At 59.5% G+C, this 27,976-nt stretch overlaps 1 protein-coding gene across 1 annotated transcript; it reads right to left on the bottom strand.

The window, feature by feature from the left end:
* Positions 1-937: 937 nt before the first annotated feature.
* On the bottom strand, positions 938-27,726 carry CELSR3 (cadherin EGF LAG seven-pass G-type receptor 3). The gene is made up of 35 exons (XM_065885391.1): positions 23,704-27,726; positions 21,495-22,145; positions 20,841-21,066; positions 20,499-20,614; positions 20,070-20,158; positions 19,805-19,962; positions 19,093-19,256; positions 18,714-18,839; positions 18,454-18,623; positions 17,843-18,028; positions 17,170-17,286; positions 16,615-16,786; positions 16,320-16,461; positions 16,101-16,221; positions 15,600-15,783; positions 15,188-15,289; positions 13,756-13,850; positions 13,328-13,537; positions 12,899-13,094; positions 12,477-12,632; positions 11,979-12,153; positions 11,211-11,378; positions 10,859-10,985; positions 10,565-10,771; positions 10,184-10,358; positions 9,839-9,951; positions 8,985-9,064; positions 8,326-8,449; positions 7,777-7,893; positions 7,524-7,672; positions 7,163-7,272; positions 6,695-6,853; positions 5,948-6,148; positions 4,267-5,155; positions 938-2,704 (listed from the first exon to the last, which is right to left on the bottom strand). Exons 1-35 carry the CDS (start codon positions 27,443-27,445, stop codon positions 2,677-2,679), a joined length of 9,945 nt encoding a protein of 3,314 aa, XP_065741463.1. The 5' UTR covers positions 27,446-27,726; the 3' UTR covers positions 938-2,676.
* Positions 27,727-27,976: the final 250 nt, after the last annotated feature.

Below are 27,976 nucleotides of genomic sequence, written 5' to 3'. Positions count from 1 at the left end.
GCTTGGGCCAGTCAGCGTGCCGGGGCGGAGCCTAAGGGGCGGTCTCCCGGCGCTGAGAACCCTGAGGAGGGAGATTTAACCCCTTCCTCCCCCTGTGGCTTGGCTTGTGCTCCCCCTCGTGGCCCGCCTAGCTCTCCTGCCTGAGCCGGTTGTTATCGTAGAAGTGGGACTAAGGACCCGAGCTGGCCTGGCCGTAGCCACGGCCCCAGGTCCCTGAGTCGGGTGGGGCCGATACTACCAGGTCCCGGCTTCTTGCGGAGGGTCCCCGCGGGACGCGGAGCAGGATGTCTAGGGTTGTGGCTGGTGACCAGAGCCTTATCTCTCCGTGGGGTATCCGGGTCCATGGGGCCTCTCAAGCCTCCAGTTGAGGGCGCCACCCTCACTCAGGCTTTCCCCCTGAGACCTGGCATGTCTCTGAGACCGAAGGGGCTCAAAGGCCTCCCTTCAACGCTAGGCACGCAGACCTTAAAGGCTGCGAGGTTCCCCTCCGCCGCACATAACACTGGTCCGGCAACAGGCCCGTTCTGCCTGAGTTCTTGAGGAAGCAGCTCCAAGTCTGAGAGGCTGGCAGGGGGTCAGTGCTGTCAACCGGCTGAGGGCAGTTCCTAGGGTTGGTTTGAAGGCCAGGGCAAATGCCAGGTCAGGGCTGCAGGCCTTGCGGACTGAGGAAGCCATCATGTTGCTGCCTTGACCAGGCCTTACTCTCAGCACCTGTTCTCATACTTCAGGCCCAACCTCAAGGCGAAGGAACAGAATTCAGGATGAAAGAGATAGAAACCTGGTCCAAATCTCCAATGAAATGAGCTAAAAATAGCCGAATATTCTTGGGGAGGGGGGAGGGGGCAGTGCTCAGATTTCTCCCAAAGGTCAGCCCAGCCTGAATCATTCATAGCCACCTTCCTACCCCCCACCCCCAAACAGAATGAGGCAATAACCATTTTCTATAGAAGTTTATTCCCAAAACAGAGCGCGGCTTCACGGAACAATTTACACAGACAGGAAAAGGAGCCACTGGGCTGGAGGAGGGGGACGACCCCCAGAGAGGGGCATCTACAGAACCTAGGACATAGCAAGGACAGCCCCCTCTCCCCACAGCAGGCCCCTCAACCCTTCAAGGGCTGGGGTCACTCTGGGTAAGGAGAGCTGGGGTCCTGGCTGGCGGGATTTGGCACCAGTCAGTAAAGTGGAACTTTTAATCTCCTTGGAAATTGCCCCCCAAGAGTATGCATGAAGGAGGTGGGTGTCTGCAGGGACCCTCCACAACCCTGCATGGCCACTGTTCCTAGTGGGAAGAGGATGCCTACTCTCGAGGCCTTCTAGGCCTGCTGCTCAGCAGGAGACTCAGGGCTGACCTTTGGCCTGGGGCTAGGGCTAGGGGTTAGAAACCCCTCAAGATGGCCAGGCTCAGGGTCCTCACAGGTGGGTCCTCCAAGCCCCTCTCCCACTTTCTCTACCTTCACTTGTAAACGAAGGGAAAAAAACATTCTCAACTGTAAACAAAGTGTAAAAGTTCAAAGTTTTAAACTGTAAACAAAGTTGAATGTTTTAAGTCTTGACCTGTAAACAAAGTAACACAATTTAAAAGTCCCCAGTTCTGGACATCAGACAAAGTAATAAAAGTGAGAGTTTGTGAACAGGGTCCTAACAGTCATTTTTCCCTTTACAAGGGAATAAGGGAGGGATGGAAGAGTCACTTCCTGCAGCCCGGGTGCCTAGGGCCAGGGAGGCTCCTGTAAACATGGGAGGCAGTGGCACCTACATTCTGAGTCTTTAATTCCCTTGTTTTTGCTCCCCTTGCTCCCCCTCCTACCCCACCCTTCAGAATAAATTCTAGCAGGGGGCAGTGTCAGGGAATTAAATGGCACCACACACAACTTTTGTTCACAGCAGGGGCAGGGGCTGTGACCCCTCCATCCACCCTCTGCAGGAATGTCTGAATAGAGGCCTGAGCCCTCCCCACGGGAGAAAGGGAAGCCTTGATCTGTAAACATGACATCTGCTGCTCCACCAGCGATCCACAGCATCAGTCCTGGGTCATAAGGCAGTAAGTGGCAGGGACTCCACATAATAAACACACACATCCACGGGGAGGGGCGGCATGAGCGAGCCCCTGTGAGGAGGTCAGAGGACCCCTGTTTCCAAGACCAACCCCCAGTCCCAAAATTTTGGCCTGTGGGACATCCAAGAAAAAGCAAAGACTAATTCTGCACTTTGGGCCCTGACAATATTCAGATCAACTGGGGAATGGGGCGGGGGGAGCATTTACCCCTCCTGTCTGAATCCACCCTAGTAAGATGAAAGAACAATTAAATTGCCAGGGACCCAAATGGGGCGAAACTCTGCACCTCTTTCCCTCTGTCCCCCTCCCCCTCCCAGCCCAGCCTCAGAACCCCGGGAGACAGAAAAGCTGAAAAATAACATAAGCATATCTCTCTGGTTACAAAGGTACAAAACGTATAAAAGTCCTCCCTTCAGCTCCCTCATTCCGTGCACCTGTTACGCACTTGCTCACATGCTCACAGACAGGCATGGACAGTCAGCACTGCAGCAACAGAGAGAGCTGGGGGGCGGGGGTATAGGAGGCTGCCATGGGGTCAGCCCCCAACTCCTGGAGTCTCTTCTGTTAGCCCAAATCCTCCACCGCCCTCGGCTGGTCCTCAGCTGCACGTCTGCCCCTCAGGAGTGACCCTCACTTCTGGGAACTCTGCAGAGATGAATGTGGAGATCGAAGGTGGTTGCTGAGAGTCAGGTGCCTCTGGACTCCCCCACCAAACCGGACCTGGGCCACCTCCCCCATCACCTTCGCCTCTCAGTCCCTAGCGTGCTTATGCCCATTCTGGGGTTCTCAGAGCCCTTCACCCATTGTGGACCCCCAGACTCACCAGCAAGGCCCCTTGGCTGGCCACCAATGTCTTTTCTCTAAGCACTTAGTGAGCACCTACTATGTAAAGACTCTGTTAAGCACCTAACAGATTTTGTCTCAAAAATCTCCACACCTCAAAGAGTTTGCTACCACAGACATACTTTGCAGATGAGGAAACTGAAGCTCAGAGAGGTCAAGTGTGAGTCCAGAGCCTGAACCCCTGCTCAGTTACCCCAGCCCTTCCCCAACAGTCGGACCCTAAGGCTGGGCTGCAGGAGGATCCAGGTGGTGCTCACAGCTCCCTCTCATCCCCACCTCAGCATCCTTCCAGAGCCCTGGGCACCAGGACCCCAAATCTCCTGCCCCTCTCTCCTTCCTGTCTTCTCCCCCATCTCTGCTCAGGTTTTTTGTTGGTCTCCTGCCCCAAACCCAGGGTCTCCTTCCCTCCACCTACAGAAAGCCTTCTCTCACCCTACAGACCTCCACAGAGCCTGACCTAGCTGTTCCTCCTCCTTAAAACTCAACTCTGGGGGCTTCCCTGGTGGCGCAGTGGTTGGGAGTCTGCCTGCCGATGCAGGGGACACGGGTTTGTGCCCTGGTCCGGGAAGATCCCACATGCCATGGAGCGGCTGGGCCCATGAGCCATGGCCGCTGAGCCTGCGCGTCTGGAGCCTGTGCTCCACAACGGGAGAGGCCACAACAGTGAGAGGCCCGCGTACCACAAAAAAAAAAAAAAAAAAAAAACTCAACTCTGCTTTTGGCTTCCAAGACCTGGTAATTCCTGGTTCCTCCCCACTCCGTCTCTGACTCCTGTACCCAGCTGCTTCCCAGGTATGTCTGCCATCCCCTACTCTGAGATGCACCGGGTCCCAACTCAATTCCTGTGTGTCCTACCCCATAGTGCCCATAGGCAGGAGGAACTTAACATTGACTGAAGGCGTAGGTGAATGAATGATTTCCTCTCAAAGTAAGTTCTTCAGCCTGGCATGTAAGGCACCTACATCCTGGCACTACTTCTGGTCCCTCCTTATCCCATACTACACCCTAAGCAAAGACTCCTTGCCTCCCTGCCCCTTCCACATTACCAGGCTACTTCCCGCTTCTAGGCCTTGGCTCCTGCCTTCCCCCCCTCCACTAGCTCAAGCCCTTTGGAAGGCACCTCACTCTCCTCCTTAGTCCAGGAGGTGCAGGCCCCAGTCATACAGCCAGCAAGTTCTTGCTAATCACCCCATTCACTGCCAGATTTCTGCCCTCAGGCTGTGGCGCCCTGGCTGCGCAGCGCCTAGGGTAGCCCATGCTCTCTGCCAAACCCCACCCCATTCTGTGGCAGAATACAGGGCAGGGTGCGTGGGAAGTTGCCCTAAACTGATGGGGGTCTGAGCAGGTGGCCAGACCCTGCTTACTCTGAGTCGGGTGACAGCTCCGAGATGCTTTGGGATGTGGCAGAGCATGGCGTGGAGGGCCCAAGCGCAGAGGCTGTGGCAGAAGGTGTGGCAGTGGTGTGAGGGCCCGAGGGTGTGCTTGAGGACTGCATGGCGGAGGAGAGAGCTGAGGAGTTGAAGGAGGCGAGGATGGAGGAGAGAATGTCCAGCTGTTCTGTGGAGGGGCCGTGGCTAGGGCCACTGGCTGGGTCTCCCCTAACTCTGAGCAGCTGCGGGGGTGGCCCAAGGCCTTCTCGCGAGGGGTGCCGGCTAGGCACGTGGTCCAGCCGCTCCCCTGAGTTCGAACTCTTGGACAGAGAGTCCAGGGGCCGGGACGGCAAGAGGGGGTCCCTTGAGAGTTGCCGCTGGGGAGACAGGGACAGAGGTGGGGGCTGTGGGTCAAGGTCCCGGGCACCATGGGGCGGGGGCAATGTGCTCAACCACTCGCAGGGCGCCCCTAGGTCCAGCGCATCCCGTGACCCAAAGCGGCCAGCCATGGCACCAGGGTAGTCCCTGGGTGGCTGCCTCCGTGGTAGGGTGCTGCCCCGATCCCTGGGCTCCAGACGGCCTGGCACGGCATCCAGGCGTTCCTGGGAACCTGGCCGACTCAGGGGACGCAAAACAGGGGCAGGGGCCTCCTCCAGTCGTTCACGGCTCAGCTGCCGCCTGAGGAGCAAGTCCAGTTGTTCTCGGGAGGAGTAGCGGCTGGCTGGCTGTGAAAGGCTGCCAGTGCCCCCTCCGGCATAGATGCGACCATAGGAGGCAGCTGGCACAGCACGGTGGCCCAAGGTGGCTGCACGGCACCAGGACAATTCAGGGGCGCCCCGGGTCTGTGGCACCAGCGGGTACTGCAATCGGTTCTTCAGGATGCCTGTAGGAGGAACGAACGGGGGACAGTGTGTGTATGGGGGCCAGGAACTTCCTGGATCTAGGGATGCAGCAGCCTCTGGAATCCCCATGACACAGGGTTGGGGGCAGAAACCCTTCGGGGAGGGGGTACAGAGGCCGTTCCTGGGAATCCCAGAGAGGCTGCAGGATAGGGGTAAGAGTGAGGCAGTAATCCCCGGGGTCAGGACAGAGGCAGTCCCCGTGGCGCAGGGGTAGGGGCAAACCTCCCCCCAAGGTCAGAGGAGGGGCAGCCCACAGGTCTGGTAATGCAGGCCAGGGTCAAAGAGGCAGGAATCCCCAGGGTAGGGGCAAGAGCAGTCCCTGGAGTCCCTGTGATACAGGGGTGAAGGGAGAAACCCCTTGAGTTGGGACAGGGACAACCCCTTGGGGCCCCTGTAAAGCAGGATAAGGTGGCAGAAACCTTCCAGGTTAGAGCAAAAGTTCTGAGATCTAGGGCAGAGCAGCCCCTATGGTCCCTGCAAAGCAGACTGGGGTTGGGGGAGGGGGAGGAATCCCCCAGGTTGAGGCAGGAGTGGCTTCTGGGGTCTCCGTGGTGCAGGCCAGGGTATGCAGGGCAGTCAATTCTCAGGTCAGGATGAGGCAGTCCCCTGGGACTGTGAAGCGGCTCAGAGGAACAGAAATGCCCATATCAGAGCGAGAGACGCTCTCAGGATCTGTGTGAGGCTATTTGGATTAGGAGGATGAAATCCCCTGGCTCAGGGCATGGGCAGTCCCCAGGGTCCTTGAGGCACAGGCCAAAGTCAGGGATCCATACCTTTTCTCTGGCGCTGGGCCCGACCCAAGGAGGTTTCATCTCCACTGGTCAGGGCCAGGTCCGGCTGGTTGTTGTTGGCTGCGTCCTTGCTGGTGTCCAGTCCCAGGCGCCTTTCAGAGCCCCAGGTCTGCAGAGCACAGGGAGCAGCCTCACATCCCCCCAGGGCTGGCCAGTAGGACAAGAGATCATTGCCATCCACATCTGTGGAGCCAGGGCAGATAATAGGAGTCACCCCAGTGACTCACAACCCCTGTGATCCAGACTCAGTGGCCCCCTAACCCTAATGACTCCTGAAATCTGGGTCTTTCTCATGAAGCAGAGGTAGGAATAGCAGAGTGTGTCTCAGAGATCAATGGAATCATCCAGCACGGGGGATACTGATAAGCTCCCCCTACTCTTGACTGGAAGTGGATAGAGCCTGGAGGTGGGGCAGCCTGACGGCTGAGGGGTCAGGAAGACCAGGCTGAACCTCAGCCCTCAGGGAAGAGGAGGGGCTGGAGAGATGACATGTCACCCTATAACATCCCTGACCTTGTTCTTCTGTTGCCTGGGCCACTCCTGGGTCTCTAGCCAGCAGAACTCTGCTGGGAGGCTGGATGGGGAGAGGTATGTGGGGGACCAGTGATGACCCCAGGTTCCCAATAAGTCGGTCCCAGGAATCTTCAGGGGATAGCAGGCTTTCTGAGTCACACCAAATGGAATATGGGGTATCTCTTGGTCGCCCATGGGGTCAGAGGGCCCCATCACCTTTGGGGTGTGTAAGGAGCCTCTCACTCTGGGCTGCCCGGCGGAGTGGACGCTGGAAACGCCCCCGCGTCCGGCCATTGTCCTCACTTTCTGAGGATGGGATGGACAGACTTCTCTCCTCCTCCAAGGACAGGTCACTGTCAGAGTCAGAGTCTGCACCTGGAGTTGGGAGATCAGGAGGAAGACACAGTGGTGGCCAGGGGAAGTGAGGGACTTGGGGGTCTCGAGGAAGGCTATGGCAAGGGGGCTGGGGCCTTGGGGAGAGAGCTTGGAGTGGGGCTAGGGACAGAAGGGCTGGGACTTGCCAGGAGAACCAGGCCTGGGTGGGTAGATGCTTCCTGGGGCCGTGACCTCAGGGGAGCTCACCCCAGCATAGTCAGCTGCTGCTCCCAGTTTGGGGCAGAAGAATGAGGAATGGGGGGGAGACCCTCTACCTCCCTCCTCCTTGGGCCAGGCTCCCACCTCCACCAGCATCTCGATGGAATATGGCCACATCCAGGTCAGTGGGGCCAGCGTGAGCCTGGAGGCCGTGGTCAGTGTGGTCGGCAGCCGAGCCATGTCGAACGAGGACGTTGTCCCTGGAAATGCAGGAGCCCCCCCATCAAAGAGGGATGGGATGGGGTGCTTTGGACACAGGTGTGTCTGTGAGTAAACAGGTGCATGTGGAATGGCTCTGAAGGCACCCCTGGGTGTGTGGCAGGAGGTATCTGGGGCAGAGGCAGCAGCAGAGGCCCAGATGGCTGAGATGGCTGGAGCCACCCCAAGGACCTGGTAAAGTGGGGCTGGTCTGAGCTGTGTGCCCCCCTCACGAGGAGGCCCCTCCCCTCACCTGAGGTAGCTGCGGCCCCGCTGGCTGTCTTGGTCCTGGGTCCGGCCAGAGCGGGCACTGCTCACCGAGGAGATGGTGGAGGCGCCCAGAGTGATGCGGATGAGGCCGCTCTCCTCGAAGAGGGCCGTGTTGTTGTAGGCCCCAGGGCCCTGGGGAGGTGGTGAGGACAGGAGTGTGAGCCAGCCTGGAGAAGCCTCAAACCCTGGCCTCCCAGGGCCCCCACCCTGACTCCCTGGCCCTGAGAGCCCCTCACCGTCCCAGGCGCTGGCCTGGCCTCCTCGGGCGCTGCCTTCCTGCCCAGACAGGCTGGTGTCCAGGCAGCCCGAGCATCTGCGTTCAGGACACAGAAGAGCAGCAGCACCGCCACGCCCTGCGGGTCAGCAAGGATCATTGAGGGGATAGTAAAGGTCAGTGAGAGGTCAGAAACAAGGCAGAGGTCAGAGTAGGGCCACAAGGGGGTCAGCTAGGGCTGGTGTAAGTCACTGTGGGTCAGCAAGTGGGATCGGTCATTGCAGATTAGAGTGAGGCAGTGAGAAGCCCAAGGGGGGACCCAGTAAGGGAATCGGAAAGTCAGCAGACGCAGTGAGAGGTCAGAGTGGCATGAGTGACCGGGGTCAGTGAAGGTCAATGTGGACCAGCAAGCGGCCAGGAGCCTCAGCACTGGTGAAGGTCAATCCAGGATCAGCAGTAGTCTGGTGTCAGTCATCAGGTGGGAGTCAGCTCTAGGCCTGGGGTCAGGCCCTGGGCCCCACCCTACTGAAGCCCCATCTGGTCCAGGGTGAGGGAGGGGTGCCAGAGTTACCTGGATCCCACAGAGTCCAGCGTGGAGGTAGTGGAAGGCCAGGATGCTGTGGTTGACCGCCAGGAGGCCAAAGAGCCAGGAGGCACTGACCAGTAGAAGGAGCAGAAATGAGCTGCGAAGGGTCCTGCCGTGGGAACGTGAAAGGACACAGGACATGTGAGGGTCACGCAGGGCTCACACGGGAGACATGGGAGGACACGCAGGGTCACGAAGAGGATACCCAGGGGACATGGAGGGAAAGAAACTCACACAGAAACATGGAGGTCTCAGGAGGGCACTAGGGGAGTCCGGAAATCACAGAAAGAACCAGGAGAGTACTCAGGGAACCATGAGGGGACACGGGGAAAGCAGACTGAAAGCGGGGGGTGGGGCATAAGAGAAGCATGGAAAGTAGGTGGAAATGCACGGGGCAAAGGGCAAAGTGAGCCACCAGGCCTTGGGAGATACTGGAGAGACAGCAGGGCACAGACAGACCTGTGGGGCCAGAGTAAGGCAAGGGTGCCAGAGAGGGACTGCAGGCCAGGGCAGATGTGACTTCATCCCCCTACCCAGAATCTGGAGCCCAGCCTGCAACAGGGATGCTCTGGGAACCCCCAAACCCCACCCAGGAGAGGGCTGCCATTCTAAGATCCCCCACTTCCTCCAGCCAGCCAACTCACAACGCAGAGGTCTTCTTGGCCTCCCTCTGTCCAGAGGAGCAGGATGTTCGGGCAGCGAGGAGAAACATCGTCCCATTCATCTGGACCCGCGGCCAGACATGTGGAACAGGGGCAGGGCAGAGAGAGACAGAGATAGTGAGAGAGACAGGGACAGAGAGACACTAAGACTCAGAGAGAGAGGCAGAACCAGTGAGAAACATACGCAGACACACACACACACACACACACACACACACACACAATACATAGATCAAAAACAAAGAGAAACAGAAGAGGGGGACTTCCCTGGTGGCGCAGTGGTTAAGACTCTGTGCTCCCAATGCAGGGGGTCTGGGTTCGATCCTTGATCAGGGAACTAGATCCCACATGCATGCCGCAACTAAGAGTTAGCACGCCACAACTAAGGAGCCGGAGAGCCACAACGAAGGAGCCTGCAAGCTGCAACTAAGGAGCCCATGTGCCACAACTAAAGGAGCCAGCGAGCTGCAACCAAGGAGCCCGCCTGCTGCAACTAAACCCAGTGTAACCAAATAAACAAATATATTAGAAAAAAAGAGAGAGAGAAACAGAGGAGCTTAGAATCATAGAAAAAGTCAGAGATAGGGAACCAGAGAGGGACTGAAAGATGGAGGTGGAGAGAGAGACAGATGTGGGGAGAGGAAGCCAAGTCTCTGACCCCACACCTCCCACCTCCATGCCAGTTGGGCAGGAACAGAAATGGAGGCTAAGCCCAGGAAGCCTGCAGACTGCCACCTGGCACCCTTCAGCTGATACCACCACACCTGCTGCAGGGCCGCCTCTCGTGACCCCCCACCAAGGGGAGTGCAAGGTGGCACTGAGTGGAGGGCACTCACCATGATGACAAGGACGACAGGGCCTGCAAAACTCCAGATGAGGGGCTCGTGGATCGAGATCCAGCAGAAGTCAGGGTTCCCGTAGCCCTCAGGATCCAGGCCGACAGCCAGGCCTGTTGGGGAGAAGAGATAGGATAGAGGGGATGTATTCTAGAGCTGCTGACTCTCTCACGTATGGGGAGAAGCTGGGGTGGGGGCAGAGCAGCCTCCTCCCTGAGCAAATGGCAAGGGAGATTGAGGTTGGGGTCATGATCAGGATTGGGGGCAGGGGCAGGGGTCAGGCCATGTGATAGATGGAGGTCAGGGGTCACAGGCCTGGTTGAGGCCAGTGAGCAGGGCCCTCACCCAGCAGCACAGCAGGGACGCCCCAGCCCAGGGCGTGGTAGAAGCGCATGGCGCCACGGTCCACATTGCGCGGCTCGACCTGCATGCGGTAGAGGTGCAGCCCCTGCACAAGGAGCCACGCGAAGGTGCAGAGGAAGAAGTAGTGCAGGAGGATGGCAACCGCAGTGCACAGCAGCTGAAGGCAGGGTTGGGGGGCGTCAGGACCTTTCCTGCCGCGCCCCACCTCTGACCCCTAAACCACTGCACCTTACCCCAGGATCCTGCCCCAAACCCTGGCCCCAACCTGAGCACCCCTGATCTCTGACCCTGAACTCTGGCCCCAGGCCTTCCTGGGCCAGGTGAGGTCATCAGGACACAGGTCCCCTGGCCCTGACCCTGCACCTGGTTTTGGGTCCTGTGGATCCCCAGCAGGAAGAGGAGCTCTGCCACTCCCAGGGCAGCAGCCACATTGGCATGGATCCCACGCATGTTGGACTTGAGGCTGCGCAGGCTCAGCAAGACGGCTGCAGTCAGCAGCAGCGCGGCCACAGACACTGCTATGACCACATGGGTGAACACAGCCAGCAGCTCCAAGTCACCCTCCAGCCGCTGTGGGGACAGGGATGGTCACTGGGGTATTGGGCACTCCTGCCCTTTGACCCTCCCACTTCCTCAGGACTCTGAACACAGCCCCACCTCACGGGGAGAGGCATCCATGAGGACTCCGAAGGTGCCCGTCCGGCTGCAGCGACACCGTGCGTGGGACCCGTTCCTGTGCACCAGCTCACAATCCCGTGCTGTCCACATGCCGTGCTGGTCCGCCCTGTGGCCACAGGGCAGTCAGACCTACCATCCCCTCTGGGGAGTGCCCCATCGCCAGGCAGGGGTTTGTGAGAGGCAGTGGGAGGGGCCGAGGGTGCCTGGAGTTGGGGAGCAGCATTCCTCATGGGTCTGGGTGCACAGGGGCATTGGTGGGGGCCCCAGGGGCAGGCTTGGCCTCCCAGGGGCTACCAGGGGGACCAAGGGTTTCCAGAGTGGAGGTCCTCACGGGCCAGGCGGGTCCCACTGCACGCAGATGGCCTTGCTGCGATTCGCTGTCTGTAGCAGGCGGAACTCCAGGCTGATCGGGGACTCTAGGACACCCCTTAGGAAGTTGCGTCCATGGAACACAGCCACACTGACCACCGGGGAGTTCATAACAGGGTTCTGGGGAAGCCTGAGGAGACAGCCCACCTGGGCTTGGGCACCGCTGATCTCCCCAGGCTCTGGCTGCCCACCTCACTGTCTTCATGTCACTTGCCATGGCCCACCCAGAGTCTGAGATGCCCTAGAGTGGATGCTGTTTCTGAGAACCCTTTTAGCCTCTGTTGGGCTGCTTCAAGACCAGGAGTCCATGGCCTGGTTCTGCAGAAATGCAGCTGAGAGGCTTCAGACCCACTGCCCACACTGGAGTCTGAAGCCCAAGCAGCTACAGACTTTGCCTCTCAGTGCCCGCCCTTCCACCCCCAGCTGACCTCCTTCAGTCAGCCAGTTTTTGCCTATCTCCATCAGCCAGTTTGCCTGTCTGTCTGGCTCCTGTATCCTTTATGTGCCTGGCCCCAGCTGTGGCTCTGTGTCTATCTCTTCATTTGCACAACTGCCCAGGACATGATTCACATGGAGCCCAGCATGGACAAGGCTCCCAGAGTCATGGGCAGGAGCCTCTCTGTATGATTGTGAACCTGCTCATTTGTCCACCAAAAAAGGGGGTGCTAGGCTGGGGAGAAGCTTGCGGGAAGCCCAAGGGTGAGGAGCCTGGGAGTAACTCTACTCATACCTGGCACCCCGGCGCTCGGCCTGGAACTGGGCAGGGAGCAGCCCCCCTAAGGTGCGGTAAACCAGGAGGATGACGATGGAGATCCCAGGCTCAGGCTCGGGCTCTGGGGGGGCCGGCGGGGGGGCCACACTGGAGGGGGTGGAGTTCTCCATGCTGCTGCCACTTGTGGACAGAGCTGCCAGAGGAGGGGGAGGAGTCACTGTCAGTGACCCCTGACCCCAAGCACCCACAAACGCAGCTCTGAACCCAACCCAGCATCAAACATGGGAATCTCTTCCCTTTGCAGGTCCAGAACCAGGGTGGGTGCAGAGAGCAGAAGCCCATGAAGGAAACATGGGTCCCCCCAGCGCTGGATCCTGACTATCAAGGCCTAGGCAAGGTCACCTGCGGTGAGGGGGAGGGTCTGGCAAGGGGAGAATTGACAGTAGGGCGACATGGCATCTGGCTTGGAGGGCAGGGAACCAGGATCTGGCCCATGGGTCACCCCAGGGCTCTTACCTTCAGGTGGGGACAGCCGTGGTGCCTGGGAAGGGAGCAGCACGTGTGTGTGAGGATCCCAGGCATCCTGGCCCCGGAAAAGGTTGCTGTGGTAACGAGGGTAGCGACGGGTCCCCCGGCTGGGACTGGGGTGCTCCATGCGGTCAATGCTGAGCACTGCCCGGGAGGAAGAGGGGTGAGACCCATCAAGGATCTCCTCCCTGTGCTGAGGGTCCCACTCCCTCCTCCTCCCATCCTGTACCCAAGTTCCACAACCCATAGCCTCCTTGCTACCAGCGCAGAGCCTGTCCCTGCAAAGCGCTGAAGGTGGTAGCACAGCCTCCTGCCACTAATGTTGACATCAATAGCCCCCAGCCCCTCAGACCTCCAGGTCCTTGCCCTTTCACGGCCCCCTGCCCCGCCCCACCCTACCCTCCACATACTGATGTTGGGTGTCACCAGCCCCACGGGATTCAGGTACGTGAGTTCCATATTCTTCGCGAGCGTGGCTGCGTACTCCTCCAGGTGCTGCACCAGCCCGGCGCTGCCTGGGGAACCCCCAGGGGCCCGCTGCCCCAGCGCTGCCCACAAGTCCCCAGTCTCTGGAGCAAGCAGTGCAGAGCCGGCCCACAGCAGATTCTGGGAGGAGGGAGGTGAAAGTGGGCCCAGCCAGGTGAGGATGTGTGAGGGGACAGGGCATGCCTGAGGGGTCTGGCCAGGTGCTCAGAGAGGTCCCAGTAGGGTATGGCTCTGGAGGGGACAAGGGGAGAGAGAGAGAATCCAGGGCCTTCACTTCCCTGGGGTCGGGAGGGGTCTGAGCAGAGGGGCAGGGGTCAGGGCCAGGGGATCGGGAGCCCAAGGTGTAGCCCCACCTCATTGAAGTGGGCGTCTTGTGTGGCTGTCAGCCCGAAGCCCTGCTGGTGACTCTCAAAGGCCAACAGGTGGGCCAGCAGGCGGGCAGTGACTCGGACATCTTGGCTGAAGTAGTGGTCAGTGTGGCCAGTCACCTCCCGTAGCCTCTGAGCCAGCTTCTTAGCCTCCACTGTATCCAGGACTGTCTTGTTCAGCTCTAGGCCATCCAGCTGCCAGGACAAAGATGGGGATGGTCGCTCTGTGGTCACTTAGGCCTTTCTCAAAAGCCTCACAAGAAGAAGAGTTTGGATTAAAGGGCAACTGGGAAAAGCCCAGGAGGTCAAGGGCTGGGGCATGATGTCTGGAGCCCAGCACAGGCCTAGGGAGACAGGCCAGGGCCAGAGCCAGGGCTGGTCTTGAGTGCAGGGCAAGGTCTGGGCAGTCTCACCAGCAGATTGAGTTCTCGAAAGGCAGGGGAGGTACAGTTGAAGAGGTCAGGCTCCAGCCAACCCTGGTCCTCGTCGCATAGCCGCACGGCAGCTCCTGAAGGCAGTTGACCCCTTGTCAGGCCTGGGGCCTGGACACCTTCATTGAGGAGGTGACCATAGCACCCTCCCCTACCCCAGGGGGAGCTCTGAAGCAGAGACCAGGTAGTAGGCATCCACGGCTGGACCCCTGGATAGAAAAGCCCCAGCCCCCAGCCCAGATGGGCCCCAGGCACTTGTCAGTCAATTCCTGAGGGGTCTGTGGACCATTTCGAACCACCATGACATAAAGAAGAACACAAGGGCAGGACTGTGTGTGTGCATGTGCACCCAGACACACACACACAGGCCAGGACAGCTTCACAGACATGTGGCCCAGGGCAAGAACATAAAAACCAATGCTCACACCTGCACACGAGTAGATGTGTGGCCCAGGACAAACACACAGATACACAGTGCACCCCCAGGAGAATTTTGTGACCAAAATGAGGTGGGGGTGAAAGTTCTCACACAAATTTTAACTGCCCCAGTGGTGACTTTGCTGCCAACTCTCCCTTATCTGTGAGATTGGAATTAGAGTTGAATGAGAATTGACCTGGGCCTTAAGAGAGCTTGTAGCCACCAGCAAGAGGCCCCCTGACTTAAACACAGAACCCCCTCCCCAAAAGACAGACAGATGCGTGCACAGGCACAGAAAGACACGCACAAGAGCATGCACACGCAGACAGTCTCTGTCCAGCCACTGCAGAGACCTCAAGCAGCGGGAAGGGTTCTGTGAGGACCTCAGGCAACAGAGAGGAGTCTGTGGGGTCCTCAAACAGAGGGCAGGGGTCTTTCAGGACCTCAGGTAGTAGGGAGAGGCCTGCAGGAACCTCAGGAACTGAGAAGGGGTCTACAAGGACCTTAGGAAGTGTGTGTGTGGGGAGGGGGTGTCCTCAGGCAGTGGGGAGTGGTCTCTGAGGACTTTAGGCATCAGAGAAGGGCCCCCAGGGTCCTCAGACAGTAGGAAGGGGCCTCCAGGGGCTTCAAGAAGCTGGGAGTAGCTTTTAGAGACCTCAGGCAGTGGGGAGGGTCTGCAGGGACTTCAGGCAGCAAAAGGGATCTGCAAAAGCTCTGGCAGTGGGAGGGGGCAGCGCACCTGAGCAAACACGTACCCCTTACCTGCACCCCGCAATCCTGCCCAGAAGCCAAGAGAAACAGATGGAGGCTCAATGAGGATGTGGGGAGGAACCCAGAGCCCCTGAGAGGTAGGGAGGGGCCCACATCGACCCCTACCCCACTCCCACCTCTTTGTAGGAACAAGGCCAACCAACTCAGGAAAAGAGGTGGCTCCAGCAAGTCAGAGGTCAGGCCTACCCCGACCCTCAGCTATTTGCCTGTCCCCCAGGTACTCACCCAGAGCCCCCCGAGGACAGGGCACTGAGGCCAAGACACCAAACTTGGTCTGAGGCCACCACACACCAGATCTCAGGGACTTGGGGCAGGCGTCATAGAGCACTAGGGAGGAAGGAGGCACTGAGCCAGGCAGCCAGGGGCTGGAGCAAGGGACAGCTACATCCACTGCCCCCCACCTACCCCAGGCCCACTGCCTACTACTCTGCTGCTGGCCTCATGGGAGCTGGCCCATCAGATTCTGTGACAGGTCCTCAAAATACTTGGGGCAAATGTGGGAGTGCCTGGGTGTAAGTGGTCTCCCTCAGAGAAGCCTCCCGGAGCCCCTACCCAAGAAGCCAAGCATGCCATGGGACTTGGTGACAGCGTGCCAGAGCCAGCCCTCTATATGTGGAGCTGGGTGGAGCCTGCTCACCCCGGCAGCCGCTGGCTGTCACCTCTGCAAAAGGACTGTCACAGCTGTTGCACTGGCGGCCAAGGGCTCCTGGGCGACAGGGGCACTGCCCGCTGTGGGGGGCGCATGAACGTGAGGTGGAGCCCACAGGGTAGCAGTCACATGGGAGGCATGAGTCGCTGCCCCGCGGTCGGTAATGGAATTCCTGTTTGAGAATGGGTCAGGGGCCTGAGGTCAGAGGTCAGGGCTTAAGGTAGGGGTCTCAGGTCAGGGCTTGGGGAATGAGTGGAATCAAGGGCAAAGGGTCAGGAGAACAGTGCTCACAGGCCAGAAGGAAGACTGGCCTCAAATGAAACATAAGAGAGGGGTTAGATGTCAAGGACAAGAGATGGCAGTTAGGTCACGGCATAGGGGTAAGAGGTCAGGGGCTGAATCAGGTGGCAGAGGTCAGCAAGCTGGATAAGAATCACAAAACATGTCTACAGAAGAGTTAAAAGGTCAGGGGACAGGGGACAGGCGCACCTTGCAGTGACACTGCCCATTTGTCTTGTTGCAGTTGGGGTCAAAGCCCTTATGAACGTCGCAGTTGCAGGGGCCACACGTTGGGCTCCCCCACCAGCCCCGTGGGCACTGTTGGTCCATCCTGGGGTGGACAGCCACGTGAGACGCCTCCACCACATCTCAGTGACCCTCCCTAACTCCCACCAGCTCTTTCCATCATCTCAGCCCCCAGCCCCTTACCTGTGCTCACAGTGGTGCCCAAAATAGCCACCTACACAGTCGCAGGTATAGCCATGGGGGGCCCCAGGGAGGTGCCGGCATGACCCCTGATTCTGACAGGGGTTCAAGAGGCAGGCGTCCACACAGCCCGGGCCATAGTAACCTGCAGGTTGGGTCAGGGAGCTCAGGACACTGGCCACAGAGCATGGGAGGAAGCAGGCACCTGTCCTTCTCAGTCCCTGCCTCCTCCAGGCTCTCCAGGTCCCCCAATCTTCACCACGAACCCCAAATCACCCTGCCCCCACCCAGGCCCCACCTGGCCAGCAGGTACAGGAAAAGGTCTGCCAGAGGTCTCGGCAGTCAGCATGGGGTGGGCAGGGCCCAGATGCACAGGCGTTGGTCACGACACAGCCAGGTTCCACGTTCACTCGGTGGCTCGGGGGAAGCAGGGCTGGGGAGCCCGAAGGCGTGGAACCAAGCCATACTCCCTATGGACACAGCCAGCAAGGGGTGAGACCCATGGCAAAGCACCTTAGCCCCAAGTCCAGCAGAGCCAGCCACCTGGTCTGATGACCCCTGACATGCAATTTCCCTACAAACCCTAGACCCTGACCCAATGGTCCCAGTTCTGTGGCCCCATGGGACCCCTAATCATGTGTCCCTGACACAGGCCTCTAATGACCCTTGATAATCTAAGCTAGACTCTCACCTCCAACAGCACAGAGAGGCTTGATCTGTCTCTGATGGCTCTGGGTCACCACTACCCCTATGCCAACCCCGATGTGAATGCAGCATTTCAGGTCCCAAGGCACCTCTGATCTCTGACCACTCACCCTACTGCCCCATATCATGTTCGCATGCTGACGCTCACCTGAATACAGCCAACCAGACCCTTAGAAGCCTCCTCTTCACTGCTGGGAGGCAGGCCTCCCACATGGAGTCGCTTTACCTTCAGGCCCTGCAGCTCACTCCCCACCGCCAAGGTGTCCTGGAGGAAGAGGACAGTCAGCACTAGGGGTGTGGGGGGGGACCTGATGGGCCCCTGCCCTACCCCAGTGTCAGTTTTGGCTTTATCCTAGGCCTTATCCTGCACCACCATGCTCTGTCCCTCTGGCCCAGAGGACTGGTCTGGAAATGAAATGCTCCCGAGTATGGAGGACCTGCTGGAGCATGGGGGACGGCTGACAGGAAGTTTTCAGTCCAGAGCTGGGCCCAGACTGGCCCTTCTCTCCTGGACCCAGAATAGACCCTAAAATTCCATGACTTTGAGCTGGGAAGATCAGGAGACCAGAAAAGGTTTCCAGAAGTTTGGCAAAGTGCTAGCTGCAGAGGTACCCCAAGAGTAGGCCAGAAATCTGCGTAGCCTCCCTGACATGAGGAGGGTGTAGCAGAGTGGGCTCAGAGCGAGGACATGAGGAGGGGGACTCGGGGGAGAATATCAGACTATGTGCAGTGGAGGGAAGTGAGAGGACTAGAGGTGGGGTCAAATGAGGTGGGTCTAGTCGGAGGCTGAGAATGGACCACCCCAGGGTTAGAGGTCAGACCTGGAAGAGGCTAAAGTCCAATGAGACCATGAGGACATGGTGGCCCCGCCGGCCACCTGGCTCCTCCTGCAACTCCAGCCGCAGATCATGCCATCGGCCATCACTGACAGTCACCTGGTCCAGGAGGAGGTGGGCAGCACGGCCCGAGCCCCTGGTCACTGTCACAGACAGCAACCCCCGATCCAGCTGTGGGTAGAGAGGCACAGCCCTGGGGTCAGAGCCCCAAGTTTGGCTGGGGCTAGGAGTATCAGGAGGTGAGATCTGAGGGCTCAGAGGTCAGTACAGCAGGGACAAGGCTATATTTGGCAAATAGGGCACTGTGCCCAGGGACACTATGCAGCAGAGAGTGACGTTAGGGGGCAGAGGTCAGGACGAGGGGTCATGGATTAGTGCAGGTGGCACAAGAGAGCTATGCTGGTATGCTGCACCTGCAGAGGATATGATAGTGGGGAAGAGGGTCAAGGGCCTGGGTCCAGAGCAGGGTCAAGTATAGTCAGTATACCTGGCAGAGAAGTATGCTGTGTGACCAGGCCTGAAACCCCAGGAATGGTGCTGGTGCCTTAGAGATTGAGAGCTGAGGGTCTAGGGAGGGGTCAGGAGGACAGACACACCTGACAGAGGAGTGTGCTATGTGGCCCAGCTTGGACTTGCATCAGGACCCCCTGCTTCGCCCGTGTCCGAAATGCCAGCCCCAGGTACCACGGCACAGATACAGCCATGTCATTTCCAAAGTCCCAGCTCAGTGTGCCGTTGCCACGGAAATGGTGGGGATGGGCCATAGCTGGTGGGATAAAAGGAGGAGGGTCACAGGCCTCACCTCAAGAACAGAATTTACCCTGCAGGCTCCTCCTGCCCCAGGCTGCCCACTCACTGAGCCGACAGTCTTTGCCACCGAAGCCCACAGGGCAGTCACAGCTGAAGCCACCCCAGCGCTCTGAGCAGAAGCCGCTGTTCTTGCAGGGGCCTGAGTCACAAAAGTGCAGCTTGGCCTGGCAGCCTGGGAGAGGAAGGTACATAGAGGAGGTAAGAACACAAGGTGGTGGGGGGCGCAAAACACAGAGGTCTGGGGGGCTGAAAGTGGCCATGATCTTAGCCCCATGTTCTCTCGGGGGGTAGAATTGGTAGGACTCAGGTCCTAAAGGCTAGGCTACAGCGTTCTGCTTGCCAGGAAAGGAGACAAGGAGGAGGTCAGATTTTGAGTTAATCCACATAGCTTTCCACCCTTTCCCTATGATGAGGACATGGCCTACCTGCCATGGTGCCGTTGTTTGCGACAAAGGATGCCATGTCCACTCGACGGCCATCAATATGCAGGTCCCGCATGCAGCCAACAAAGTCCTTGTGGGACACGGGGAAGTTCTCGGGAAGGTTGGGGACACCCCCCAGGAGCAGAGGGCCTGTCAGGTCCAGGGACCTGGGGGTCAGAGGTCCAGGTCATTGGTGGGACTGGGGCCAGGGTAGGTTTGCTCCTGGTGAGGGGCATAGGAAATGGAGGGGGTAGGACTCAGAGGGTATGGTGATTGAGCAGGGAGGGTAAGATCAGGCTGAGGAAGGAACTGGAGACTTACTTCAGTTGTGGGGGTGCAAAGGAGAGTTTATGATGGGCAGATGGTCTGGGGAAAGGTGGAAGAGGCTGGGGTTGAGGATGAGGATGAAAAAGGGAGGCATTTGGGTGGCTGGGGGAGGGGATGGGGTCAGGTGGGCTGTGGGGCATTAGAGAGAGTGGAACCTTTGGGGGAGTGGAACCTTTGGGGGAGTGGGTGCCTGGGACTGTGTGGGAGTGGGCAGTCTGGGCAAAACACAGAGAGGGAGGTTAAGGTGAGATGGGGTTTCAGCATCCTAGTGGGGAGAGGGAAATACAGTGGTTTGGGGAAGGATGGGGAGTTTGGTAGGCAGTATTGGAAGGCTTGGAGTGGGCTTTGGCAGGCAGAAGGCTTGAGGATCAGGGGCTGGGGGCCTCACTTCTTGGAGCTTGTTTGTGTGCCAGCAGCCGCGCATGAGTAGTTGCCAATCTCAGCACCAAACTGCAGAGCCACAGCCATGTCGCAGTCATCCACGCTCAGCACAGCCACCTTGTCCTTGGAGGGGCCCTGAGCACCCCCCAGGGCATCTGTCCGGGGCTAGAGACCCAGGCACACCACTCAACAGGACCCCCAGGGTGACCCCTGAGGGGCAGAACCTGGCATCCCAGCTCCCCCCATACTCCCATGCCAAGGGTGGTGCCCACCTTGTTGTAGTATCTCAGATGCACTGTGTGCCACTGCCCGTCATTCAGGCCCCCTGGAACTGTGGGGCTGACCACTGTGTTGGACTCACCTGTGGGGTGGATGTGTGTGGAGGCTTGTCTGGAGCTGCTAAGTCCCCCTCCTCCTCCCGCCCAGTCGTGCAGGCACTGCTACTCCCAGGGTGACCCTGGATGCATCAGATAACTCTCCCCACTGGTGGCCACACTGGCTGGACCAGAGTGCCTTTGGACAGGTAGGAGAAGCACACACTTGGTGGAGAGATGGGCTTTCCCATAGGGAAAGTGGTCCTCACTGTTGTCTGTTGGGCGTGGAGGTGTGTGTTCGGGTGTGCCCGTGGGGCTTGCACCCCTCATCCATCTCACCCATACATGCACCCACTCGCGCCCATACTAGTCCGCGGGGGCACCCACCGGTGGAATATGTGAGTCTCACTTGCCCAGCCACGAGCTCCAGGGCCAGGAAGTCATGCTTCTCGTTCAGGCGCCCGTTGTAGAAGAGCAGCCCACTGGGCTGCACTGTGGCGAACCTGGGGGGGTGGGGCGCGTCACAAGCCGGACCCCTCCTCACACCCACCATCCCTGTGACAAGAAGGTTTGAGGGAGCTCACCCAGGCTAGGGTGAGAGAGGAAGTGGTGAGAGAGGGAGGGGAGGGGGCGGTGTCCTATGGGACGCCAGGGTGGGGCCGTCAGGAATCTGGGTCTTGAAGGTAATGGGGACCGCGTGCAGGCGCGCAGATGCGGGCGGGCACCTACGAGAGGGACAGCGTGAGGTGGAAGCGCTGCCGCAGGCCGCGGAACATGACGAAAGAACTGGGCGGGAAGGAGCGAGCCGCCACTTCGCAGCGCGGACCCTCGAAGGCGCCGCCCGCCGGGCACTGGCAGCGAAAGCCGCCGTCGGGCCCGTTGGCGCAGGTGCCCCCGTTGCGGCAGACGCCGGGCACGCAGCGTCCGGCCTCCGTGTCTAGCTCGCAGTCTTCGCCTAGGGGTCAAGCCGCAGTCAGAGGCGGTCAAGACCGCGCCCGCCAAAGCGCCAGCGGGCCCCGCCCCTCCAAAGGCCACGCGCTCCAGGCGAGCGCCAAGACCTCTGAAAAGTCCAGCTCCCTCAAGTGGGCAGCCCCTAGTTATACCTGACCCCACCCTCCCTCCCCGCCTGGCTGCGACCACGCCCCTCCCATGGTCCCGCCCTGTCCACTACCGCGGACCTCAGGGCCCCGCCTCTGCCCAGGGCCACGCCTCCTTCGCTACCTCGGCCCCACCAAAGCCTATTTCTTCGCGGCCTTAGGCTCCCTCTGGGCCAGGTTCTACCGCTTCTGGACTAACGGCGCCCAAATCGACCCCGATTGGCTCAAGAGTGATGCCCAATCCTCACTTGCACTGCAGGTTCACCCAGCCCCGCGCCCTGCTCACCTGTGAAGCGCGGGCGGCAGACGCAGGTGTAGCCGCCCTCGCGCCGCGCGCAGGCGCCGCCATTGCGGCAAGGGTTGGAGTAGCAGAGATCGAGCTCCGTCTCGCAGAAGTCTCCCGTAAAGCCTGGGGGGCAGCGGCAGCGCAGGCCTGCGATGGGCTGGATGGGTCTGAAGAGCGTGGAGGCGGAGGCCAGGAAGGGCGCAGAGGAGTCAAAGCGCAGCACGGACACACATTTCATGTAGTTCTCACAGGGCTCGCGCAGGCATACGTTGTCGTCGAAGGGCAACACGTCCAGGAGAGAGCGGGCGGCAAGTGCGGCTCGGCGCACGTACAGCTGCTCCTGCAGCTCCTCGGAGCTGAACCAGGGACCTGCAGATCCAGCCCCGGCCCCGCGTGGCGCCAGCGCTGAGAAGCTCACGTTGAGCACGGTGCCCCCCACGTCTGTGTCGTTCTGGATGTTGAAGATGAAGACGTCCTCGGCGGGTGTGGCAAGTACTGCGGCCACGCCTTCCAGGAAGTGGCCTAGTAGTGGCGAAAGGAAGCGTTCCTGCCACATGTTCTCAAGGCGCACCGTCAGGCTGTTGGCCAGCAACTCCTCCGTGATGATGATCACGCGCAGCACACACTGTGCCGTCACACTATGTAGCCCATCTGCAGGCGGAAGTGGGGGAAGTGGTCAGTCTGGGGTCAGCGGCTGCTCCTCCCTGGGATATAAGAGGGCTGGGGCCAGTGACTGCTCAGTCCCCCAGCACCTCTGTGTTAGCAGGCTGACCATGCCAGGACACAAGGAGGTCTGAAGCTTGTGATCACCAACTCTCTCAGCATCAAGGTGTCAACAAGTTGCTGCTTCCTCTTGCCTCCCTCCAACACAGGGAAGGGCCTGAGCCAGGGATCAACCAACCCCCCCCCTCTGCCCCAACAGTGCTCATGGGTCAGCAAGTCATTCCTCCAAAAGCATACAGGAAGGTCCCTAAGTGATCAGTAACCCACCCTTCCCCAAGTTATCATGGTCAGCAGGCCAATCAGGACAGAAAGAGGAACCAAGGCCACTGACCACCGACTTTCCTTCCCCTCATCCCCCAGCATGGCAGAACCAGCAAAACATGCCCTCCAAAAATATCCCTCTAGGTCAGGGATCACCCATCCCCTATCTCTGGTCAGTCAACTGCTTTCCCAAGGCACTAGAAGGGTCCCTAACCCTGTGACCACTCAACCTCATCCCCCAGAACCCTGGGTCAGCAAGCTCCCTCTCTCCAGGAGGGCCTTGGACTCTGGCCTCCTCCTCAGCATCCTTGAATCAGCAAGCCGCCCATCACCCCAGACCTGGGTCCTGCGATTTCAGTGCCCACCCCCAGAAATGAGCATGAGGTGCTTATATGCCTTGTCTCCAGACCCTAGTACACACTGGGTGGCCAACAGCGATGGTTGTCCAGTGAATTGAGGGATGAATGTGCCTTCGTTGGCAGTGCCAGGAGTCCATGCTCCAGAATTGGGGAATAAGCACTGGTAAAGTCTCTCGCAACCCCTTCAGCCTCCAGTATTCAGGACTGCAAGAGCTTCTCCTGCCTGCGCTCTCCTATAAGGGAACAGTTTGTGAAGGCCTGGGGACATGGCTGCAGAAAAGAGGCAGGTGGACCTCTGGACATTTCCCCAAAGGACAGGGCCTTAGTCAGCCCCTTCAATAGCAGCCAGGTCTGCTCTCTGCCTGAGGCTGCCAGAGTAAACTGCTGTTCCCAATCACTAAACTACTGGCCTCCCTCTCCTCCACAGATGGGCTGAGGGTCATACCAGACCCAAAGTAACCCTTCATCTGAACAGGGATGTGGTGTGGGCTGACTGGTCTATGCTGGCTTTTCCTGGGACCTCCAGAGCATTACCCCAGGACCTCTAGCCTTTCAGAGGGAGGGGAGCTATCCCTAGATTAACAAGCAAACAGTTCTTTACAGTCAGCAGACAGTTCTTTACAGTCTTTATGGGGTCTGCTAATGCCCTAGAATCTTTGGGGTTCTGTGGAGACTGCCCAAGACCCTAAACAGAGACTATATGACCCTAACCTGTGAGGCAGATCCTGTGGGGTGCAGGAACCCAGAGCTTAAGGGATTCTTGGAAGGCTTGAAAAATCCCTCGTTGGTTTGAAGTGCCTTGTGGGGCCCCTGAGGACCTGACAGGCTGAGGTCACTGGCTCACTTGATTAACCCCCGCCCCTCACCTGTGACAGTCACCAACATGGAGGCCACCAGTGGGCGGTTGTTGTCTAGCTTGCGGCTGAGTCGAAGCTCCCCGCTGGTCTGGTTGACCACCAGCAGCTGTAGCTCATTGCCCCGCTCAAAGGAGTAGAAGAGGTGGTCAGAGACATCAGGATCGTAAGCAGGGATGCGCCCAATGATGCCTGAGGGGAAAGTGTCTGAGTGGTTGGATACATAGTTGTTGAAGAGGATCTGGAAGTTGTTGAGCACAGGGCTGTTGTCATTCTGGTCAACCAGGCGGACGTGCACAGTGGCCCGACTGACCAGAGGGGCTGAGGTGGCCTGCACAACAATCACATATTCTTGGCGAGCTTCATAGTCCAGGTCAATGAGTGCTGTCAACTCTCCAGAGAAGATATCCATTTGGAACAGCTCAGGGATGTTCCCCTCCACAATCTGGTACATTATATGAGCATTGGGGCCTTCATCAGGGTCCACTGCAGTGATCTGGGCTACCACCGAGCCCACAATGCTGTTCTCCTTCACTCGCACCTCAAACTCCTCAGCTGGGAAGACTGGTGCATTGTCATTAACATCCTGCACCGTCACCTGGATGCTGACTGGAGTCCGAAGAGGGGGCACACCTCGGTCCACTGCGTAAGCAGTCAGTTCATACACTGGTACCGCCTCCCGATCTAGCCGCCTCACTGTGCGGACAATGCCAGAGGTGGGCTCAATGGTAAAATCTCCATCCCCATCTTCCCCATTCTGGAAAGTGTACTGGACCCGGCCATTGGCATGAGCATCCCGGTCAGTGGCTGAGATCTGCAGGATACTGGTGAAAGGTGGGGCATCCTCAGAAACCAGCCCTCTGTAGTGGGAGGCCACAAACTGTGGAGGGTTATCATTCACATCATTGACCATCACCTCCACATAAGTAGTGTCTGCCTTCTGTGGGATGCCATTGTCCCGAGCTGTAATAGCCAGTGTGTAGGTCATCTGGTCCTCATAGTCCAGTGAGGCCTGCAGTGTAATGGCCCCTGAGTCTGCATCAATGCGGAACTGGGGCAGGTTGTCCTCCAGGAGATAAGTGATACGAGCATTCTCACCCACGTCATCGTCAGAGGCACTGATGACCACCACGGTGCTACCCACTGGCCGATCCTCATTCACACTCACTGAGTAGTGGGCACTTTGAAAGACAGGCCGGTGAGTGTTGGCATCTGTAATGTTGATGTGCACATAGCAGTGATCATGAAGGGCACGGTCAGATGCAGTTAGCACCAACTTGAAGTAGCGTTCCTGCTTGTAGTCCAGTGGCAGAGCCAGTGTCACCAGACCTACACCACCCTGGGAGCTGATGGCAAAGCGATTCCGAGTGTTGCCTCCTGTGATCTGGTAGCTGATGGCACTGTTGGCATCACGATCTACAGCAGTCACACTCACCACACTGGTGCCCACGGTCGCATCCTCATTCAGTCGTAGGTGGTACTCCTTCATAGTGAACTCAGGGCGATTGTCATTAACATCCAGCACAGTCACTGTGACGCTGGCTGAAGCTGAGAGTGGGGGTGAGCCATGGTCTCGGGCCTCCACACCAAAGAAGTAATGCTCCACAGACTCACGGTCCAGGGGACCACTCACAGAGACCCAGCCAGTGGCACTGTTTATCACAAAGGGTGTATCAGATGCCACACCAGTTAGGGAATACTCCAATCTGGCATTCTCTCCATGGTCTGCATCCACTGCCTGAATGTGGATGACTGAGTGGCCCAGGGGCGCGTTTTCCAGAACAGAGACCTGGAAGGGCGTGCTGACAAAGATAGGAGTATGGTCATTGACGTCGACCACCTGGATGCTGGCCAGGCCTGTGTTGTTGGACAGTGGTGGGCGGCCTGCATCCTGAGCCCGGATGCGCAAGGCATACTCTCGCTCTGCCTCAAAGTCCAGAGGTGCCACCACCTGGATCTCGCCCGTGAGGCTGTCGATGGCAAAGTGGCCGCGGCTGTTGCCACTGATGATGTTGTAGTGCACCAGTCCGTTGGCGTCCTTGTCCCTGTCGGTAGCCGAGACGCGTAGCACCACCGTATGGGGGCGCACATCCTCGCGCACCTGCGCCACGTAGCGTTTCTCGCTAAACTGGGGCGCATTGTCGTTCTCGTCCAGCACGGTTATGTGCACACGTACAGTGGCAGAGCGCGGCCCGGGCTCTTGTCCCTGGTCGCTGGCCTCCACCACCAGCTCGTAACTTTCCATGTGCTCTCGGTCCACGCGACCGCTGGTGCTGATGAGCCCTGAGCGCGGATCAATTTCGAAAGCGGCAGAGGCGGCGGCGCGCTCAGCTGGCGGCCCCACAAAGCGGTAACGCAGGTTGGCGTTGGGGGGCGCGTCACCGTCTGTGGCACGCAACTGCAGGATGGGGTAGCCCTCCTCCACGTTCTCGCGAAGCGTCTCCCGGTATTGCGCCTGCTCAAATACCGGCGCGTGGTCGTTGCGGTCGGCTACTGTCACGGCCACCATGGTGGTGGCCGAGAGGCGCGGCGAGCCATGATCCTGAGCCGTCACGCGCAGGTAGTGACGATCCATGCTCTCGCGGTCCAGGGCAGCCTCTGTGCGAATAAGGCCGCTCTGCGGGTCGATGCTGAACAGTTCCAGAGAGCGGCTGTTCATGAGCGCAGCCAGCGAGTAGACTAGGCGTCCGGCCTCGCCGATGTCCGGATCCTGCGCCACTACACGTAGCACCGCGGTCCCCGCCACCTCATTCTCGGGCACCAGTGCCTGGTAGTTGTACTGCGGAAACTGTGGGTGGCGGTTCGCGGCGCGACGGGGGCGGGCCCGGCTCGCTGGGGGTATTCTCCAGGCTCCATGCTCGGTCGGGCCCCCAGCGGGGCGCGGCCTCGGGCGCTGAGGGAGGAAGCGGCGGCGGAAGAGGACGCGGGAGCGCATGCGCTCGGGCGTTGGCTCGGGAGCTGTCCGGGACTCTCGCAGTGCTGAAACAGATGCGGAAGCTGTCCTCTCCTTGCGAGGTGCTGAATCCAGCCCGGGGCCGGATCCCACGGCCCCGGGAGGGCGGTCCGGCCGGGGCCCTGTCCTCCTCGCTTGGGATGTCGCGGTTCTCTCGCTCTGACCCCTGCGCCCCGGCGCCCACAACTCCCCGCAGCAGCGCGTGGTTCCCACTTTTTTGGGGGCGCCTGTCCCAGTATTCCTTTGGGAGAACACCGGCTGGGAACCACGGGGCCGAATCCGAAGGTCCGAAGGGAAGGGAGAGCTGTTCTCTGGGCCCGGGACCCCTGGGGAAAGGCGTTCTGGCGACAGACTATCTCTTTGCAACGGCCCTGTCCGCCCGCAAGAGGAGACCTCTGGACGCCAGCATAACAGAGACCCTGGTCCTTGTCCTGTCTCCTGCCCGCGGCTGCCAAATGTCTTGACTCCATATTCCGCTCCCAACCCCGGCTGCTCAGGGGGCCCTCGACCGCTTTGGTCGCTTTGCCTTCCCCCTCGGAGCCCCACGAAGACAGGTTCCCTGACTCCCAGGTCAGGCTTTCCATCCTCTCGGACCCTGGGCAACTCGGGACAAAGAGCTAAGGCTCCGCCGCCGATCCGCGCCCCTGGCCCCGTAGCAGCAGCTACCCCCGGGTCCCAACCTTGGTCCCCGCCGACCCCCAGCTCCTCCCGGCTAGGAGGGAACAAAGAGAGGAGGAGAAGGAGCAGGAGTAGCGGGGTGGTCGGCCCCCTGAGACCCCACCACGGCTGCCGCCTCGCCATCACCCCCTACTTCCCCACACGGCCTCCACTGTCCTCCGCCTGGATCCAGGCCTTGGGCCCGCCTCGCTGCTCGGGCCCCCACCCGGGGCCCTGCCGCCGCCCTGGTCCCCCGCCTCTAGGCCTGTCGCTCCGCGCCGCCGCCACCCTCTGGGCACCATCTACTCCGCGGCCAGAGTCCCTTTGGGGAGCGGCCCCGGCTTTTGCCGCCCCCACCACAGCATCCCCGACGCTGCTGCCGCCTCCCGCCGCTCCAACATGGCTCCCGGCCGCTGCGATGGTTCGTTCCACCTCCGCCCCGAAGCCCCAAATCCGATGGTACAGGCTATCGCGCATGGCAGCTCTGGATATCGAAGTTACTGCCGCCATCTTTATTGAGGGCGGAGCATAAGTGCTAACCGCGGTCCTGAACCGGGCTTGGTGCTTCACTGCCCCTGGTTCCACCCTCTTCGTGGCCACCGCCCTCACCAGCATCCCTCCCACTAGGGCGCTGTCTCAGCTCCGTCTTCCAGATTTCTGCTTGCGGATCTCCCT

The sequence above is a fragment of the Phocoena phocoena genome, chromosome 10 (genome assembly GCF_963924675.1).
Source record: "Phocoena phocoena chromosome 10, mPhoPho1.1, whole genome shotgun sequence".
Classification (NCBI taxonomy): Eukaryota; Metazoa; Chordata; class Mammalia; order Artiodactyla; family Phocoenidae; genus Phocoena; species Phocoena phocoena.
This window is presented reverse-complemented; position numbering and strand designations above follow the sequence as displayed.

Coding starts and splice junctions, on each gene's coding strand:
- CELSR3 (XM_065885391.1), bottom strand. CDS start 27,445: ATGGCGAGGCGGCAGCCGTGGTGGGGTCTCAGGGGGCCGACCACCCCG. Junction 20,159..20,498: donor GAGACTCACATATTCCACCG/GTGGGTGCCCCC, acceptor TCCACCCCACAG/GTGAGTCCAACACAGTGGTC. Junction 7,894..8,325: donor CTGGACTCTGTGGGATCCAG/GTAACTCTGGCA, acceptor GCTGACCCGCAG/GGCGTGGCGGTGCTGCTGCT.